Source organism: Pristis pectinata, chromosome 13 (assembly GCF_009764475.1).
Source record: "Pristis pectinata isolate sPriPec2 chromosome 13, sPriPec2.1.pri, whole genome shotgun sequence".
Classification (NCBI taxonomy): Eukaryota; Metazoa; Chordata; class Chondrichthyes; order Rhinopristiformes; family Pristidae; genus Pristis; species Pristis pectinata.
The window spans coordinates 37359930-37381507 of NC_067417.1; the positions used below are offsets into that span (position 1 = coordinate 37359930).

A 21578-nucleotide genomic window follows, 5' to 3' on the forward strand; every position below is an offset into this window, starting at 1 on the left:
GCAGAAGGATAAACCCGAGAGCATATTGTTTGGCAGCAATGGCCATATTGCCAATGGCACAGCAATTAAATACAAGACACCGAGTCGTCCAGAAATGGAGAAGAGCAGATATTTGAGCGTTGAAGGTTACAGAGGTAGGGAGTTTATGGCAGGGGAGTTGAATAACATTTCTGCTCATTCTGTTCTGGATGTCAGAAAGAGTAACAATTAGAGGTAACACAAGGGTCAAAAGTGCTGCTGGAAACTGATGCTGTTGCCAAAGGAACAAGAAATAGAAGGAAGCAACACACAAAATGCTGGAGGAACTCAGTGGGTCAGGCAGCATCTATGGTGGGAAATGAATGGTCAACATTTCAGGTCAAGACCCTTCATCAGTACTGAAAGTTAGAAGAGGACATAGTCTGCTCGTCTGCAAAGATGGAAGAGCCAAGGATTATTGTCAATTCAGGAAAATGCCTCAATTAACTTCACAGATGAGATTTTAAAGAAAATATGAAACTGAGCCTCAGAGGACAACCAAACCTTGATGAGAGGCAGGTTTCAGAAAGTGTCTTATTGTCAGGGAGAAAAGCTTATCAAGAAAATTGCAGAGCTTAGGGCTTCAGCAACGTAATGCACTGAAGCCAACTGTAAAGCAATGGGATGGAAACCCACAGATTATTCATTATTTTTTGACTCTTGCTTGGTAAGATCAAAGACCGAAGCAAGAGAATGGTGAATTATATCAGGCAAGCCGGCCAGACACTCTTGCCTGCCTTTGAGGAACAAATAGCACAGTGACAAAAGGGAAAACGAAACAAGTCCAAGGGCAACAGAGGGCAAATTTTAATTGACGCAAGTGAACCTCACCTGGAGTACTATTTGCAAATCTGCTGTATGAGCTTGGGATTGTTCACTCTGAAGGTGCCCAGAGAATATTTTTAAGGAAATAAATAAATTGACCTCAAAAACATTGTAGCAATGTTAGAATACTGTTTATTGTGTACCTACATTAGACTATGATTTATTGGTATTGGTTTATTACTGTCACTTGTACCAAGGTGAAAAGCTTGTCTTACAAACCGATCATACAGGTCAATTCATCATACAGTGCAGTTACATTGAGTTAGTACAGAGTGCATTGATGTAGTACAGGGAAAAAACAATAACAGTATAGAGTAAAGTGTCACAGCTACAGAGAAAGTGCAGTGCAATAAGGTGCAAGGTCACAACAAGGTAGATCGTGAGGTCATAGTCCATCTCATTGATTTATTGACTACAGCTTTGTCTTCAATACAATAATTCCAAGCAAACACACCTCCAAGCTACTAGACCTGGGACTTAACACCTCCCCTTTCAAATAGATCCTTGACTTCCTGATCAACAGACTGCAATCAGTGAGGATAGGCAGCAACACCTCCGCCACAATTATTCTCAACACTGGTGTCCCACAAGGTGCGTCCTCAGCCCTCTACTCTACTCCTAATACATTCACCAATGCGTGGCCAGATTCTGCTCCAACTCCACCTACAAGTTGGCACATGATACCAACGTAGTCAGCCGTATCTCAAATAACGATGACTCGGCATACAGGAAGGAGCTAGAGAGCTTAGTGACATGGTGTCATGACAACAACCTTTCCCTCAATGCAGCATAACAAAAGAGCTGGTCATCAACTTCAGGAAGGGGGGTGGTGCACATGCTCCTGTCTACGTCAATGGTGCTGAGGTCAAGAGGTTGACAGCTTCAAGTTCCTAGGAGTGAACGTCACCTGTTCAGGTCCAGCCACGAAGATGCCACGGCCCAGAAAGCTCACCAGCACCTCTACTTCCTCAGAAGGCTGAAGAAATTTGGCACGTCCCCTTTGACCCTCACCAATTTTTATCGAAGAACCATAAAAAACATCCTATATGGGTGCATCACAGCTTGATACGGTAACTGCTCTACCCATTACTGCAGAGAAACTGCAGAGTTGTGAACACAGCTCAGCACATCACAGAAACCAGCCTCCCCTCCATGGACTCTGTCTATACTTCTTGCTGCCTTGGTAAAGCAGCCAACATAATCCAAGATCCCACTCACCCTGGACATTCTCTCTTCTCCCCACTCCCATCGGCAGAAGATACAAAAGCCTGAAAACACGTACCACCAGGCTCAAGGACAGCTTCTATCCCACTGTTATAAGACTATTGAACAATTCCCTAGTACGATAAGATGGACTCTTGACCTCACAATCTACCTCGTTATGACCTTGCACCTCATTGTCTACCTGCACTGCACTTCCTCTGTAAATGAAACACTTTATTCTGCATCATGTTATTGTTTTCCCTTGTACTATCTCAATGCACTGTGTAATGAATGGATTTGTATGAACAGTATGCAAGACAAGTTTTTCACTGTACCTCGGTACATGCAAAAATAATAAACCAATTTACCAATGTTACACATATTATCAAAGAGACAATAATGAATCAAACAGAGAGGAAGAAGCATCAATAGTTCATATTTAAGTATTTTACACAGGGAGTGATGAATATGTGGCAGAAACTGCTGGGAGGCAAGGGAGATTGATAGTGTTTTTAAATTTAAGAACTGAATAGGCATTTGAAGACTCCTTAATCTTTTCTGGCCTCATACTTCACTATAATCCCATGAGCTCTCAGTGTCCATTCAAATTCTATAATTTACATTTGAAAATCTAATGAAACACTTCACTTACAGACCTGTACTACCAGATTAGAATTTATGATAATGAAATAATCAAACATAAACTGATGTGAGATTACACGCAAACTAATCATTTTCAGTTCAAATGATTTTCACCTAAACTGTGACTCTTGAAAACAGGTAATTTTATAAACAAAAGTATTTTTTTTAACATGTTACAAACCATTAAACTTTTGAGGTAACATAAGCTGATTCAAAACATGAATGACTTTCAACCAAAGATATGACCACACACTTTTCCAAGAAAGCTGATCTCTAGCCATGATTCTTGTAGAGGGTGGGAATTGAAAAACTTCATGCAATTTTAGAGTTAAAAGTCTATGAAATATTTACTTAAGGGGACATAAATCCACATCAGTGAAGTTAAACTTTATTAGTTGGGCAGAACTCTCCACTGGCTCCAAAGATAAATTGGTGAGTGGCAACCCTGAGCTTCATGTGACCTGCTACTTTAATTCTCCACTGTGTCTTATCTGTCTGTGGCAGTCAGCATTGTTAAAACAAGGCCTAACATAAGCCTAATGAACATCACCTCATCTTCCATCTGGATAATTTGAAGTCTTCCAGGCTCTATATTGAACTCTAAAACTTCAGGCAACTCAGTTCCTGCAACAGAACTAGTTATTTCTGCTGTAGGCTATCCATCTATAAATCTGCAGAAGGAAAGGTGGCCTTTCCACAACAACCTTACTGAATCCATGGCAGAGAGCACATTCTTGCCGACTTTGATATGGACACACTCTCCCATTTCCTTCTCTCCACGATTTTGAGCAGGGTTAAAATGTTGGAAAATAGTGGCAGTGAACCTTGGTATCAGATCTCTCTGGTTCAACTCAGGAAGAACGGATACTTTTTTGATCAGCAGAGGCTTGACTTATTGCTGATTCAGTTTCAACTAAAAATGGGAAAATACTTCAAGGCCCATCAGTAAACCTCTCTGCAAAATTGTCTCCATTTTGCATAAAATGAACAATAGGGGAGTGGGGAGGGGAGAGTCAATCATTTGTTGGTTAATTGTCCACTGAGACAAGCATCATTACTTTTAAACAATTGCCACATAGACCCATTTGTAACTGGAAATAAATTGACTGGCCAAGATTTCTGGCTTATTCAAAATACTGATACCCAATTAATACTGATTATCAATGTTAACTCTTTGTTTCTGATATGAACTTCTTGTTATTTTAGGTTTTAGCCTCAGCTCAATATTATTCTCATTCTCAGTCAGAAAGTTGTAGGTTCAAGTTATTCTCCCAAAACTGAAGCATGCAACCCAGACTGGCACTTCAATGCAGTATTGAAAGAGAAACAAGATGTCATGAGATGTTAAAGCGAGGTCCCATCCATCTTCTCAGCTAGACATATATCATCCAGTTAAAGAAAATCTATGTATTTATTCTTAAGTCCTAACCAGTATCTTCTAGATATCACCAAAATAAATTTCTGTCTTTTTAATTGCTGTTTTTGGGTCCCTACTCTGTAAACATAGTTTGCTATAATCACAATAGAGATTGTGCTTGAAAAGTACTTTACTAGCTGAAGCTCTTGAATATCTCTTGACATTAAACAAAAAAAAATCACCAGTCCTTTCCTCTTTATCACTTTTATGTATTCAAATCAAATACTCAGATTTAAAGATCAAAGGAAGAGCTTTGACCATGATGAAGAGGTCCACAGTAATTAACTTGCTGCAGTTGCAAAGTCCTTACAACACAAGAGCTTGTGTTGAAAGTCCTAAAAAATATATAATTACAGATCACAGCCGAGCAATGATCTCACTTTGGCTGTCTGAGACTCAGAAGTACTTTGGTGCAAATAGAGACATAATTATTGCCACAAAATGACCAAAGCAAATAATACCTGCGAAGATGGAAACTTGGACTCTCGGTTTGGCAAGCAATTCAAAGACTGCATTAAACCAGTTCCAGTTACTGGCTGAAAACCTCAATGCAAAAGCAATGCAAATCAAAGTACTAATGTTTCATCCAATAAGAATGATGTAGCATGCACCACTGATGACTAATGGATGCCACAATTATAGAGGATGGTAACAAATATCAACATTAAAACACTTGCAGATTAGAGCCACAATATTATAAAATGCTTTGGGTTGACACCTGCAATTCAACACTTATATTTTTGAAGTGTATTTATAAATTAATATAAAAGATATGAGTAATGTTTTAAAAAAATCCCATCATGTTTAGCATTTAGTAAACTACTTTCAGCTGCTCAAACAGTTTTCCCACTGCACAAGCGAGCTTACTTTGTTGTATGTAAAAGCACAGCTTCTACCCAACATGCTTTCTAGAATGGATGGAATAGTATGGGAAATGAAGACTATCTTTTGTACAAGGCATTAAATTGAGATAATTTTAAGACCATGGGCCAGATCATGGGCTGCCATGAAGCCTAGAGGTGCAATGTTCTCAGGTGGAGGGGAAGGATGTGGATGGAAGGAAATAAGGAGCAGAAGTAATAACTTCTCAAATTCACATTTATCTAGACATTTTCTAAAAGCCTAACTCAGGTATGACAACAGTAATTCTTCAGTGAACTGCAGCCAGTACCCAATTTTCTCCTTCGCGTCACGGAAACCAAAATTTCAGGTGCATTATCTACGGTGCAACAAGTTCTTTCGCCCATCGTTGAAATGGAAGTCAGGTAGTGAAGAAAGCTGAAGCCATAATTAACCCCATCCAAGTTTGAGAAATTTAGTCAAATGAGTGTTTAATTCCCTTGTCTCACAGAACCATTAAATGCTTGCGAGGCCTTACATGGCTGTTGTCAACAGGGGTTATCACCAACTATGGTACAGTCATTCAAAAAGTACAAGAACAAAAAGAATTTTTTCCCTAATGATAATAATTGTTTTAAAATTCTCCCTCTCTTTTGCCCTCTGATTTTCTATTATGGGGATGCTCCAAGTATCATCTAGCACAAGGACAGACGCAAGATATTTGTTCACAGCATTTGCCATTTCTCATTGGTGATTTACAAACACCTTCCTCCAATATTTACTTTAGCTACTCTCTTTTCATATTTGTTAAAGCTCTTTTACAAAACAGTATCTTTTTCCTCATCTACACTGTCCCTTACCACTGCAACGTATGTTAATACTCCCCCAGCTTCAAGGGCCCTTTGTGCCATAGAACTGCTGTGGATTTAATCATTCTCCCCGCAGCCTCTGCACGTCACAAACTCCACAAGCAGCTCACACCTGTTCAGTGCAAGGGCAAGGCTCTTCTGACATTAACCCATGATAAAAACAGGGTAAAAAAAACACTTGGCAGGTCAGACAGCACCCGTAGAAAGAGAAACAGAGTTAACATTTCAAGTTTGATGCCCTTCATCAGAATTGGGAAAGGGAAAATAAGCTAGTTTTCAGTTACAGAGAAGGTGGGGGAGGGATGGGTAGAACAAAAGAAATATCTCTGATAGAGTGAGACCAAATGAGTTAATTTGGCTGTTAGAAACAGACCATATTTCTTTGTCTGTGTAATGTGTTGGTAACAGCATGGCTGTGAGACATGATCAGGATATTCTAATGGACAGAGAAAATCTGAGCTGAAATCACAGATGGATTGCTGTCAGAAATGCTCTTTCTTTCTGTTTGTATCAGAAAGGCCAAGTTACCTAAAGTTGGAGAATTCGATATAGAATCCTGAAAGATGCGACATATCCAGACGGAAGATGAGGTGTTGTTCCTCAAGCTTGTATTGATGGAGAAGTTCAGGAGCCACAGAAAGACAGGTCAGAGAGGGAGTAGTTTGGAGAACTGAAGTGGCATGCAATCAGAAGTAACGTGCTTCTGCCACATTAACCCACTTGCACTCACCCCATCAGAGGTATTCCATTTGTTTTATCATCCCTACCCCACCGCCCCTGCTTCTGAAAAGTAACTTGTTTTCTCTTTCCCAGTTCTGACAAGGGGTATTGGACCTGAAATGTTAATTTTTTTTTGTCTTTCCAGAAATGGTGCCTGACCTGCTGAGGTTTCCAACATTTTCAGTTTATTTCAGATTTCCAGCTCATGTTTCTTTCTCTCCCCCCCTCCTCCCCCCCTCTAATGCTAACCCATGGAACCCCATACCCACAGTCAAACTCTTGTCCCTGACCACCGATAAAATCTAGAGTAACATTATTTGAGTGGTGTGTCTGGAGCAAGTAGTCCTCCCTGAATCATGACACTGTCCAAAGTTTGAACTCCAGCTCATCGACTCGAGTTCCTTGAGCTTCGATCTCCAACTGCATATATGGTTGCTGTGGATCACAGGGGTCTCACCAAAATCCACAACCCCATCCCCACCTTAAGTTATATAATTACTAAGCTACTCGACTCGGTACTTACAATATTTAATTAGAATTCTGGTTTAAGGTCTCAATTTTTTTGTTTTAGATTTTAAGTTAGAGCAAACTTCAAGAGAGAAATGTTCAACAGTCAAACAACTTGCTGCCTCCTGTGACATTACACTAATTTCTTTTCCCTCGTCCTCTCAAATTCTCTCACTCACTCAAAGCAGGACAGAACCTTTAAGGAAAAAAAAGGAGAAATGTCTTCAAATGGATAGTTACGAATCTTCAGAATTCTTTACCTCCATTTTGAGTATGCTCCCATGAATAACAAGGGAAAGGATATAGGGATAGAATAGAAAGTGAAGTCCAGTTGGAAGATTAGTCATGATCCCAGTGAATAATAGAACTAGCTTAATGGATCATTTGGCCTACTCCTGCTCCTATTTTCTTCTGTTCAAAAGGACAATGACCAACAAGTTTAAAGGGAAATTAATTATTATTCTGCTGATGCAGTTATTGCTCAATACAAATTGATATTTTTGGGGTCTCAAGAATCTAGTTTGTCTACACTAACTCAATTAGGATTCAAGTTTGCCTCTCCTATAATGCCTCAACCTCTGCTGTATTGCTTCATGTGAGATCAAGAAAAACAGAGAAACATCCATTCTATGCGAAACAGTACATGTCAGCTTTAACACGAACCTTTTTTTGCCTTCTCTCTCTATTTAACTACTCTCATTACAGGTTACAGATTAATCTATTAACCAGATGGCTCCACAAACAGCAAGGTCACCTGGGCAATCCTGCTCTCACTTTATCCAAGACATTCCCTTTGTTCCTATCCATCCCCCACTCATCCTCGCTGCAACTTAAAATTAACTTGTTTTCTCACTTTCCAGTTCTGGTGAAGGGTCTCGGACCCAAAACATTAAAAATTTCTCTTTCCAAAGATGCTGCCTGATCTGCTGAGTATTTCCAGCATTTTCTATTTTTATTCTTCTCAGAGGTTCTACTTCTTTTACTAGATCTTCAAGACCGTGCCAGATTCAGACTGCCCACTTGCATCTTCAGCAACCTAATGACTCTACTATATATTCAGCAAATTAAATGTTAAGATTTCTAAACAAAGTTTTCTAGATATGCAAATAAGAATCAAAAAATTAAGAACTCTTTCATTAATGACAAATACAGAATAAAATGAGAAGTGTTTCTCAATCATTAATTATTAAAATGAACACGTACATTGTTAATCCGATTTAGAGTTTGGTGTTCCATTATTGGGAATAATGAAAGACTTTTTAATTCCTTGTTATAATTAGAAACAAAATCTATCACCTAAAAATATAATATGGTCTGGAACCTTAACAGTAGATTTTAAACCAACCGGAATTTTTGAATTACCTGGATTTCAAATTATTTATTTTGGAGGTAAATTTGGACTAACTCAAGCACTGATCCAATCCGAGATTGTCAAATAAAGATCCACTAGCCACAGCCATTATAGACACTTACAAACTCTGTTTGCGACAGACTTCTATTTTCCAGTGAACTTGTCAAAGATTCAAATCCACAGTTAAACTTCTTATGTGAAACTGCACAAAGCAGTGATGAGCTGCCTTCTTGAACTGCTGCAGGACATGCTTTGAAGTTGTATTACTTTGTGACTCACTCAGTATTGTACAGTTCAAAGTTCTAGGATTTTGACCACCAACAACGAAATATAATCAATATCTTTGTAATTCAGGACAATGTGGGACTTGAAGGTTCTGATTTTCCAAAGCAACTGCTGTCCCGGCCATTGTAGATAATAGGAGGTCACAAGTTTGAAATGTGCTTCAAATAAACCTTGGTGCATTGCTGCAAAGCACCTTAGAGATGGTGCATACTGCAGCCATGAATGTCATCAAAGCATCAAATCCAGTGCAAGCATCAACCTCGGTGTTCATCCACTTCCTGACCTCTTCCACCCAAGTAACGGTACAATATCAACCTCTGAGACTTTGGGCACACACGTACTCAACTACTGATCTAAGTATTGCTTTCAGAGATGAAAAGCAAATTAGAAGTCTTGAATCAGCCTATTTAGATCCCAAATTGAACTAATTTGAACCCACAGTCAACAAGACCAAATTGATAAAAGATCTAAAAGTGCATTTGTACAAGAAAAACTAACCCACAGTGCTGCGCTGCACATTTCCTTTAAAGAAAAGCCTTGAATTTCCCATGCAAAATATTTATGAACAACCAGTATATTTTTTAAGAACATATTCATGATCTACTTTGGCTGCCGCTTAGTCATGGGAATCAGTACTTGCCCTGAACCTGTAGGGGCTCCAGTTGCCACAGACACTGGTGTAGTCGAAGAGCATTTCTCCTCCACATTATTCTGTTTTTGCAAGAAGTTTTTTGCTTCTTTGGAAGCAGCATCCACTTCTTTAGTTACCCTAAAAACATAAAATGGATAGTGTTAATATAAAATCAAAGTTAATAAATAAGAACATCTCAAACAGATTTCACAATGTATGATTTCAATACTAAATAAAATAACAAAATGTGTAGATTAACCTCCAATCCAAGATAAAACTGAAGATAATGAAGTGACATTTATATTGAATTTTACAACCTTAGAACATTCCAAGGTAACTTACATCTAACATAAGGAACTTAAACCAGTAATTGTGTTGAGAAACACAGTGGTCAATTTGAACAGAGCAACGTTCAACAAACAGAAGTTAATGGCCAGTTATTCTTTTTTTGCTTTTTGCTCAAGCCCTGGAGTAGGATGAATTGCACAATCTTCTGATTCAGAGACAGAAGAACTATCAGTTGACACCTTGGTATCTTAACAGGTCTTGGTTCTTCTTTTAAAGCATTCCCCAGGGAGTTATGATGACTTGCTTTCGCTCCAGTTCTCTGGGTTCTGAGATGATTAATAAGGCAGACTTTTTGACAGGGTGGGCAGACAGTTTGCTTGCTCTGATGCATGGGCTCAAGGTTCTCAATACTACCCCAGGCAGTGTAGTCCTTGCACATAGGGCTTTGTGCACTCCTGTTGCATGGACTCAAGGTTCTCAATACTACCCCACATGGCGCAGTCCTTGCACATAGCGCTTCTGTGTGCTCCTGTTGCATGGACTCAAGGTTCTCAATGCTATTCCAAATGCTCCTTCTCCATGGGTCAGGGATTCCCAAGCAGGAGTGGAAGTGTAGAATTTTTTCAAGGGGGCTTTCAACACATTCTTCAGTCTTTTCCCCTGCCCACCTGGTAATCTCTTTCTATGACACAGCTTGAAATAGAGTGCCTGCTTCAGTAACCTAGTGGGCTGCCCAGTGGAACTCGAGAGTAATCAGAGCCTCCATGCTGGGGATGTTGGCATGGGAGAGGACACTGACATTGGTTCACTTATACTTCCGGTAAACCTGAAAGATTTTGTTGGACCAATGTAGGTGGTACCCATCCAAAGCCTTGATGTGCATACTGTGGGTAACCCATACCTCAGATGCATATAAGAATGCAGGGATCACTGCTGCCCACTAGACCATGGATTTAGCACCAGGTCTGAGGTCTTGATCTTCAAAAACCCTTTTCCTCAATCAATAAAAAAATTGCATTGGAGATAGTGGCAAATTTCATCTTCAATGTCTACCTTTGCCAAAAGGTAGATGGCTCGTCAGATCTGAGAAGTCGCCCATATTTTTCAGGGTCTCACTGTAAACCTTTATTGTCAGAGCAGTCTTGTACAGAGGAGCCAAGCTGATATTAGACCTTTATCACGCAAATGTTGCAATGCAGACCCATACTTTCGTATGCTTCAGTGATAAGTCAATGGTTTGGAGATCATCCTCCAAATCTGCACAAACGCAAGCGTTGACTGCACACTGTAGTTCGACCATGGAGGTCCAGGTGATTGTGATTCTGGAACGTTTCTGCTGTACACTGAAGTTCCCCATTTGCTCTGAAGATTAGTTCCACTCCTGTGGTAAGTTTGTTGGAGGCAAGACGTACATGATGCGAAAGATTGAAAAAAGTGGTTGGGCAATGATATTTGATACTAGTCTTCACTGACACTGGTTCTATTATAGACTTATTGGTTAAGATCACAGCTATGATATAGTTCAGAGACAATTACTAGAATAATAACTTGAATGGGCGGATTGTCTTGTGAAGAAAGGCTCCACGGGCTAGGTGTGTATCTGCTGCAGTTTAGAAAAGTGAGAGGTGATTTGATACAAGATACTAAGGGGTCTTGACAGACTTAATGTGAATAGGATATTACCTTTTTTTTGGAGAACCTACAACTTAGGGCAGTATCTGTGGAGGCAAAGGGATTGTGGATGTTTCAGGTCGAGATTTTGCATCAGGACCCCAAGTTCCGATGCAGGGTCTTGACCTGAAACATCAGCTATCCCTTTGCCTCCACAGATGCTGCCTGACCCACTGAATTCCTGCAGCAGTTTTGTTTTTGCTCCAGATTTGAGCATCTGTGTCTCTTGATATCTGTAACTTACCTTCTTGTTAATTCCTATACTCAGCAAGCACAGTAGAACAGTACACTAATCATTGACTAATGCATAGCACCACTGGCAAGCCTATTATCAAATACATTTTTGTAAACCATCTAAATTTTGTTTTGACCTTTAAATGCCAACATCACTGATGATATCCCTTTGGAATGCATTCAGAACCAAGCAAGTGGATTTTTAAATATCACCATACAGTTCAATTCTTCCTTCTGATAATCTTTTAAAATTTCAAAAGCTTTATTGATGGCCTTTTCTCCCCCTGCATGACTGCTTCACATATTTAGCCTTCAGTATTGGAAGCTACCATGCAAAGGATCATGAAACTAGAAAACAGTCTCTCTGAATAATTTGTAGTATTAAACTGGCTCCATCCATTATTTATGTTCCCATATTCTCTCAGAAGGGTTAATGACATTGAAGCAAAATTAACATAATGTTTTTTAAAAAGCAAGCAAAATGATAATTAAGCAATAATGGACAAGCGGGAGTACAAGCAAAGTTGTAATTGAGAAAAGACAGCTTGATTGAGAGACAAAATTGCAGGTTGAGTACCTCAGTCAAGCTGCCTGCCTCAATTATAATCCTTCCAGGATTACATATCTATTATTGCTATTGAATCATACCAGAGAGGTTTAAAAGACTGTTACTATATCATATTTTTACTTCTTAAAAAAAATACTGTTTTGTTTTTGCAGCTTACTTCCTCCACTGGCAAACAAACTATGTTTCAATTCATTCCATTCCTCAGATAAAGAAATCAAATCTCCAGACAGCAATTGGAACAAGAGGGAAGGCAAAGGAAAGCAGCTAAATAAAAAAGACAATGAAAGATAAAATTAAACAAAGAATGTACAAAATATAAGTGATAAAAAGAACAAGTTAAACTAAACTAGATACACAACGTTTGGGAAAGAAATTCACTTTCAGTCGCTTGTCCTCAACATAAACCCTGGTATTTCCTCACCGGCAGTACTGGTTTCCAGACACTCGGGTCTGTTCATTAAAGGGAATAGAATATTGCGAGGCAAGTAGAGCTGACAGCCAATACTCTCGATGTGCATTGCAGTGCATGATAGGAATGGGGGAGCAGGAGAGGAGGTCAATTTTTGTTGCAATATAATTATATTTTTGTATCTGAACTGGCATTTTGAGAAATCTATGGGGAATCAAGGATACAAAACCAATGATTGAGGTCTTAATTAATTTCAATCCATTTTTGCAGAGTTTAAGTTTGATTGTAGAAGAGATTCTGGCAGAGGAGCAGTGAAGACAAACAAAGATAAATTAAGGAGGAGACAGGAAAAGTAGGAAAAATATAAATAAAATAGTTCCTCTGTTCCCACAATTTTATTGATTTCCTCCTCTTGAATAAGATTTCATAGGTAACAGAAACCTGCACTACTTTGTCCAGGGGGATGGTTTGATGTATGAACCTAGAGAGGGAGCATCAATGAACCGTTTCATCTCGGCAGTTATTACACTATTGATTAATCCCAATAGTCTGGTGATCAGCTAAGCAAATACAAACCCAGCTGCTTTTCTCGGTCAATAATCATCTCCTCAGGTCAATTTCCTTGTCCCTCCAAGTGTAGGTTGGTGTGGGAGAAGTGGGTTTGAATTTGTGGGACATTGTTATCAGGATTGGGGAAGCAGGGAGCTGTTCCAATGGGATGGGCTCCACCTGAACCATGCTGGGACCAGGGTCCTGGAGAATCGCACAGCTAGGACTGCGGATAGAGCTTTAAATTAAATAGGAAGGGGCTGTGTTCAACAGATTGGAAAAGTATGGATAAAGTAAAAGGCAAGGAGAGTGCAGGAGAGGTTACTGAAGTCTCCAGAATAAAGAATAAAACAGAAAGTTCAGAGAGGGATAAGAATTTAATTTCAGGCAACATGGAGACAAATTTGAGAAGAAGAGTGGTGAATACAGGACTGAAGGTGTTATATTTGATTGCACGCAGCATATGAAATAAAACAGCACAGTTAGAAATTGGTAGGTATGACATTGTGGGCATCACAGAGTCGTGGTTGAAAGAAGATCACAGCTGGGAGCTAAACATCCAAGGATACACATCCTATCAAAAAGACAGGCAGGTTGGCAGAGGGGGTGAGTGGCTCTGTTGGTAAAAAATGAAATCAAATCTTCAGCAAAAAGTGACATAGGATCAGAAGACATAGAATCCTTGTGGGTAGAGTTAAGAAACGGCAAGGGTGAAAATATCCTGATGGGAATTATATACAGGCCTCTGAATGGTAGCCATGATGTGGGGTACAAACTACAACTGGAAATAGAAAAGGCATGTAAAAAGGGCAATGTTATGCTGGTCATGGGATCCAGTACCAACCTGATTTTCCCAATCTATCTGCATATTGAAATCCCCCAAGAGAAGGAATTTGTAGAATGCTTATGAGATGGCTTTTTAGAGCAGCTTGTGGTCGAGCCCACTAGGGAAAAGGCAATTCTGGATTTGGTGTTGTGCAATGAACCAGATTTGATTAGGGAGCTTAAGGGAAAGGAACCCTTCGGAGGCAGTGATCATAATATGATAGAATTCACCCTGCAGTTTGAGAGGGAGAAGCTAAAATCAGATGTATCAGTGTTACAGTTGAGTAAAGCTAACTACAGAGGCATGAGAGAGGAGCTGGCCAGCGTTGATTAGAAAGGGACACAAGCAGGAATGACGACAGAGCAGCAATGGTAGGAGTTCCTGGGAGCAATTCAGAAGACAGAGGATCAGTTCATCCCAAAGAAGCAGCATTCTAAAAGGAGGATGAGGGAACCATGGTTAACAAGGGAAGTCAAAGACAGCATAAAAGCAAAAGAAAGGGCATGCGATATTGCAAAAATTAGTGGGAAGCTAGAGGATTGGGAAGCTTTTAAAAACCAACAGAAGGCAACTAAAAAAGCAAGAAAGGGAGAAAAGATGAAATTTGAAGGTAAGCGAGCCAATAATATAAAAAGAGGATACCAAAAGTTTTTTCAGATGTAAAAAGAGTAAAAGAGAGGCAAGAGTGGACATCAGACCGCTGGAAAATGATGCTGGAGAGGTAGTAATGGGGAACAAAGAAATGGTGGACGAACTGAATAAGTATTCACTGTGGAAGATACCAGCAACATGCCAGAAAATTGAGAGAGTCAGGAGGCAGAATTGAGTGTAGTCGCTATTACTAAGGAGAAGGTGCTTGGGAAACTGAAAGGTCTGAAGGTAGATAAGTCACCTGGACCGGATGGACGACACTCCAGGATTCTGAAAGAGGTAGCTGAAGAGATTTGTGGAGGCATTAGTAGTGATCTTCCAAGAATCACTAGAGTCAGGAATGGTTCCGGAGGACTGGAAAATCACAAATGTCACTCCACTCTTTAAGAAGGGAAGGAGGCAAAAGACAGGAAATTATAGGCCAGTTAGCCTGACTTCAGTGGTTGGTAAGATGTTAGAGCCCATTATCAAGGATGAAATTTCAGGGTACTTGGAAGCACATTATAATAGGCCGAAGTCAGCATGGTTTCCTTAAGGGGAGATCTTGCCTGACAATCTGTTGGAACTCTCTGAGGAAGTAACAGGCAGGATAGACGAAGGAAAGTCAGTGGTTGTTCACTTGGATTTTCAGAACGCCTTTGCAAGGTGCTGCACATGCGCTGCTAAACAAGATGGAAGCCCATGTGTCATGAACCAGCAACAAAAGAAACACACTGAGCATGATTCAGTGTTAAAAACTATTTTATTAATCACTACTATTGATAATACGTAAAATAAAAGTAAAAATGTTAGTATGTTAGAATTCAAGAATGTTAAACCTCGAACGTTAACCCCAAAACTAAACTCTTCGTGTGTGTGTGTGACAAAGTCCAAAACTCCCAGTTCCTGAATGGTTCTTAAAGTTCAGTTCCGCAAGCCATAAGGTGAAACATGAGCAAGGGCTTCTTCAACAACCACCGTTGTCTGAAGATAAGATGTAGATGTAGAAAAACATAGAGAGAGTACATACGAAATCCAAATGTTCCACGATGGAACCCAAACGACACTTCAGTGTTTACTCGGTAGTGACTTCCTCACCCCGAAAAGCATCCGAACCGTGGTTGTCCACATACAAATACCTGTTTCCTTCTACAGGTCAGCAACAAAGTGAACTCCACCGGATTACTTCCAACTTCCATACATGGATTTCAGTGGCAAACACAGTTATTGTTTCTCATCCATCGATAGAGAAAACAAGCAGGCTGGTGTCTCTCTCCCTTCTCTCTCTCTCTTCTTCTTCTTCTTCAACAACGTCATTACGTCCTTTATCTTCTATTGACGTAAGCACGCCCCACACACACATACACACACACTCTCTATCTTAAAGGGACTTTCACTGAGTCCGTAACACATGGTATTACAGGAAAGGTACTAGTATGGATAGAAGAATGGCTGACTGGCAAAAGACAAAGAATGGGAATAAAGGTGGCTTTTTCTGGTTGGTTGCTGGTGACTAGTGGTGTTGCCCAGGGGTCAGTTTTGGGTCCTCTACTTTTCACGTTATATGTTAATGATCCAGATGACGGAATTGAGGGCTTTGTGGCCAAGTTTGCGGATGATACAAAGACAGGTGAAGGGGCTGGTAGGGTTGAGGAAGCAGGGAGTCTGCAGAAAGACTTGGACAGATTGGGAGAATGGGCAAAGAAGTGGCAGATGGAATACAGTGTAGGGAAGCGTACGGTCATGCACTTTGGTAGAAGGAATAAAGGCGCAGACTATTTTCTAAACGGGGAGAGAATTCAGAAATCGGAGGTGCAAAGGGACTTGGGAGTCCTAGTGCAGGATTCCCTGAAGGTTAACTTGCAGGTTGAGTCAGTAGCAAAGAAGGCAAATGCAATGTTAGCATTTATTTCGAGAGGACTAGAATGTAAAAGCAAGGATGTAATGATGAGGCTTTATAAGATGTTGGTCAGACCACATTTGCAGTATTGAGAGCAGTTTTGGGCTCCATATCAAGGGAAGGATGTGCTGCTGTTGGACAGGGTCCAGAGGAGACGATCCTGGGGGTGAAAGGGTTAACATATTTGGGAGCATTTGATGGCTCTGGGCCTGTACTCGCTGGAGTTTAGAAGGATGAGGGAAGATCTCATTGAAACCTACCAAATATTGGAAAGCCTGGATAGAGTGGAGGTGTAGAGGCTGTTTCCAGTCATGGGGAAGTCTAGGACCACAGGGCACAGCCTCAGATTAGAAGGGCGTCCCTTCAGAACACTGATAAGGAGGAGTTTCTTTAGCTAGAGGGTGGTGAATTTGTGGAATTCATTGCCACAGACGGCTGTAGAGGCCAAGTCACTGGGTATATTTAAAGCGGAGGTTGATAAGTTCTTGATTAGTAAGGGCGTCAAAGGTTACAGGGAGAAGGCAGGAGAATGGTGTTGAGAGGGAAAAATAAATCAGCCATGATTGAATGGCAGAGCAGGCTCGATGGGCTGAATGGCCTAATTCTGCTCCTATGTCTTATGGTCTAAATGTAAAGAACTCACTCTTTTCAAGACAAATCCTTTGGTATAATTATGTATATTACAAAAGCAATGAAGCCATCATGTACCTCTATGACCCAAGCACTAGATGCCGGTGTGCCTTGCTGTTGGATTACAACAAAGTCCACACCTTTGTTTACTAGCTGCTGGAGTCCTCCAAATATTATGTTGGAGCCTCACAGCAAAAGAGGAGAGGGGTGGGGGAAGGGAGAAAGTGACGGAACACATGCAGCCTCAATTGCTTCAGTACAACAGCAGGTTGTTTTTAAAGTTGCACCAACCTATTTTAAAATAAAAAGTAAAAGCAAAATAAATGCAGTTCTGTACTCTTATTGGGACACACTTTATGCAAACATAGATGTGCCATTTTGGTGTGAAAGACAATGTCCGCTCAAACACAAACTGGCTTCACAAGCACCCTGGGGCTTATAAGCCATGTGAACAATTCACAATCTGGAGAAGATGGAGATACTTTTCATGGCAAATGACAGTCCGAGGCGGAAGACAAGTGCGAAGAACACACGTGTTGAATGCTGTAGTTGGGGAACAAGAGGAATCAATTTTGCTCATATATTGAGTCCAAATTACATCATACATTCATTAATAGATGAACAGTAATGTAAAGATATCCATTCTAAAGAGGTAGTTCTAAAGTTAGCATTTGAGAAAGCAAAGAGCTGTGAATTCACCACGTGCAATCAGAAAATGGGACAAAGAATGAGTAATTATACTGTTGTATTGAAAAGCTTCATGGGATTGTATCTTCAGAAAGTTTCTAATTTACGTATTGAGAGACTGTTTTATGTGGTCTAAGAAGCAAAAGGATCTAGTCTAGGCTGTTACACACACACACACACACACACACACACACACACACACACACACACACACACACAGCCCCACACTTGACTCGGCTTGCTGGATTGCAACATCCATGGAGATGACAACCAAAGATGTCAGATAAGTCAGCCCTTCAACAACCATATATGTAACAGTAACCTATAGTCAAAGGACAACTCCCAAAATTTTTGTCCAGAAGAAGGGATCGCAATTGGCATAAATCTGGATTACCACTGATCAGCAGTCCTCCCTTATGCAATTGTTCTTTTAAAATAGGAATGCCAGAAAAAAAAGTTTATAAACTGAAGCACAATGCAAAAAATGAAGACAATCATTTCTAATGCAACACAACAGCGAACATTTTCATGTCACGAAGGTATCTACACAATACTGCAACTGCTGAAGAAGACACAAAACTTACTTTGCATAGTATCTATGATACAAGTCTACCACAAGTTACTACAAACATTAAGACCTCAGTACTGATTAATGGCAACTCATTAGTGATGCAGATCAATGCAGCTGCGTATTGTTCAATAATGGAAAATACTATGGCAAGCAGTTTAATCATCTGCTCTTTATAAAATGGACAGTCTGTCTCAGACAACTATTTTTTAAAGTTTCAGACTAATGCAAAGACAGATAGCATCTCAAATTACCGATGGTTGCAACAGACCATACTGAACATCTGACTTCTGTTCACAAGATATGGCAAACAAAACCAATATTCAGTTTGGAACACATATCCACGTGAAAACTGAATATGTCAAAAAGGCACCATTGTGCAAATATGATGGCTTCTTCAATTATGCCTACATGATAACCAAAAGGCACATACCTGGATTAAACTTGATGTCAGAATAATCATCTGAAAACTAAGTTTAGCTCCTTCTTCCTGTACTGATATTCTGCTTACTACAAAATGATAAGGACCTTAAAGCTGGATGTAATGCTTCAAGTTACAGTATGGACACTTGTATCTGCCAAATTATGAATGATGGCAGGAACAGCCTACAGCATTTACTTCTTGTACTCTTAATGAAAGTGAATGCAAATTGAAAAGGAATTGCTGGTGTATGAGAAAATTCAAGCATTTCCTGCTGACAAGACCCTTTGTTCTAATTCCAGCTCACAAGTGGTCATTGCAATCCAAAAGCAGCAAATCCAACTATGGCAAGTTCCACATTGCAAAGGTGGGCAGTTCTACTGTCATTTGTCAAAGCAAAATGTAATTTCTGATGCTCTCATTTGTTTACCACATGAAGCATCTTATATTGGTAAATTTTCATTCTGCAACTTGTAGATGACATTTCCCAGTCACAGCCAGAGGCAGCTCAGCAAGATGTATTCCTGAGGCAAACTTATGAACACAGACCAAATGAAGACCTGCAGCCATTCTGCAATCACGGGTTTGAACTGTTAACAGACTAAGTTAACAGTTCAAACAGTTTGAAATGAGGACATTGAGTAGTTATTCCAAGTGTTCTCGGAAAACAGGTTATAAACAAGCTCCATATTAAAAGAAATCTTGATGAAACAAGGTGTTCCAAAATTCCACTGGCTTCGTGATGAATCTTCGATCAGCAAACTTCTTGTTTAAATACCATATGACACTACACTCTATTATGGATTTTGAGTTGGCAGTGTCATTAATGCATCATCTCCTTCCTATGTGATTGAGGTTGGTATAGCCTTCATAGAGCAGGGAGAACAGAGACAAAATTGAAATAAAAGACAATGATTTGAGGCAAAGAAAAGCCATTTCAATTCAGTAAAAGAGTCATCAGACCTGTGAGCCAGTATGGGACACCAGTCAAGTTGTCAAGTCTATTGTCCAAAAAGTTGGTCAAGTACACTGGAAACAGGGCCACAAATGTCCATGCTGATCACATGATCACAGGAAGAGACCTCCCCGAAGATAATGAAGTAATGGGAGTTAATTAATTTATTCCTGATGTCGACATAGAGGTATGTGATTTCTCTTAGCATGGAATAGCCATTCCACACCAACCGCTACATGGACTTGAGAAGCAAAGACTTAATGCAATGGTAAATACGTCCAAGAAAATTGGAGACCTGATGCATGAAATTAACAGACACACGCAAACAAACAAATGCAGGCATCTCTAAGTGTGTGTGCATGCATGTACAAAGAGGTAGGCTTCGGCACAGATGCCCTAGCCCACTGCCTCCTCCTCGGTAGCCAAATAGCACGATGCAAGAGAAAGGGAGTGGTCTGTAAGACTGGAGAGTGGGGACTGATGTCACTGAAGAGGAGGAGATTCAGCGACAGGGAGGAATCTTGGGTGAGAGGGGTCGAAGGGAGGAAGCATGGAAAGCAAGATCAGGCAAGGGCTTCAGTCTAAGCCCACCTCTTTCTGCGAGTGAGAGTGGGTGAGGAACAGAGAAAATCAAATGTACATGCTGAGAAGTACCTATGTGCTCATGGTCATATCATGCAGTAGGGAAGAACTATTCATTCTCAAGTGCAAAGAGCTTACAGTCAAATCACTGGCATAATGTCATCCGATACATACCACACCACCAAAGTGACCTCAGGTGAAGTTCTGGGTTCCTTTAGCCTTGGAAGAACTTAAAGTCAGAATCGTCATCAGCAAGGCCCATGCTTTCAAAATTTGTAATCTCAAGGGTATGCAGTTGGGGCACTACTTTTTGGTTGATTTTTATATTTGAAATGTGTAAAAGTTAATCCAAAAAACAAATTGAAATTTTGAATTATTTGTTAAAAGATGTACATCATCACTTGGGAGCAGATATGGTCTTGGACAACTGCCCTGGCTGAAAAAGTTAAACACTATTTTAAATACCAAGACCAAGTTAGATATCAAAGCATGTTCCTGATTAGGGAGTACCTAAAATTAATGATGTGAAAATAGGAAAAATTTCCATTATTTCTTTCGACCACCAACTTTCCCTGCCCCCCTACCCAAGATGATCAAATGTGGCAGCAGATGGTGATAGCCACCCTCAAGTTAGCTTTGGTCTGTTAAGTGGTCCATAAAAGAAATAAAAAGAAAAAGAAAACAGTGGCCTCAATTAATTTAGACAACAGTGCCTTCCTCTGAATTTCTTGTTCCTTAATTTCTTCCTCCACCCTCTCTCTCCCCAGTCCCATGTACTCACATGGACACTCACATGGCCCTGTCTCTAATCACACTCTGGCTTTCCAATTTTTTCTGCATAACATCATCAGTCCTTCTAGTCAAATGAATATGCACAGATCTCACTTCCAGTTTCCAATGTTTGTTACTCCCTGTCCCACATGGTAAGTATACAAACTGCTGGATAAAGGTGTCCTGCAAGTGTGACAAATGCACAACATTTTTTTTCTCTTCTCATATTCTCAGGAATCATAAGCTGGAATGCACTCAAACATATTAAAGTTAACCATGTGGTAAAACTAAATTAAAGTATTGTGCAGGACCACGGTCTCGAGCTTAATGGGCTGTAATAAATACTTACAAGAGGCTGGGGAGGCTTTTATATATATTCTGGCACCAACATTTTTCTGTAATATACCAAACTGACAAAATATATTTCAATTTTATCCACAGACGACTGCAGATAACTTCTTTTATATTTCCATCACGTCAGCAGCTGTCCACTCCACACTTGGCTTATTAACAAGGAGGTGAATGTAGCCTGCAGGCATACACAATATTTTTTTGAAAGAGAAGTAAAGGACACAAAGCAA

At 40.0% G+C, this 21578-nt stretch overlaps 1 protein-coding gene across 1 annotated transcript in view; it reads right to left on the reverse strand.

Moving 5' to 3' along the window:
• Window positions 1–21578, reverse strand: part of cfdp1 (craniofacial development protein 1) — a 131566-nt gene that overhangs the window by 85001 nt on the left and 24987 nt on the right. The window contains exon 5 of the mRNA XM_052028416.1: window positions 9318–9446. Coding sequence (XP_051884376.1) covers window positions 9318–9446 — 129 coding nt within the window. The remainder of the gene's footprint in view (window positions 1–9317; window positions 9447–21578) is intronic.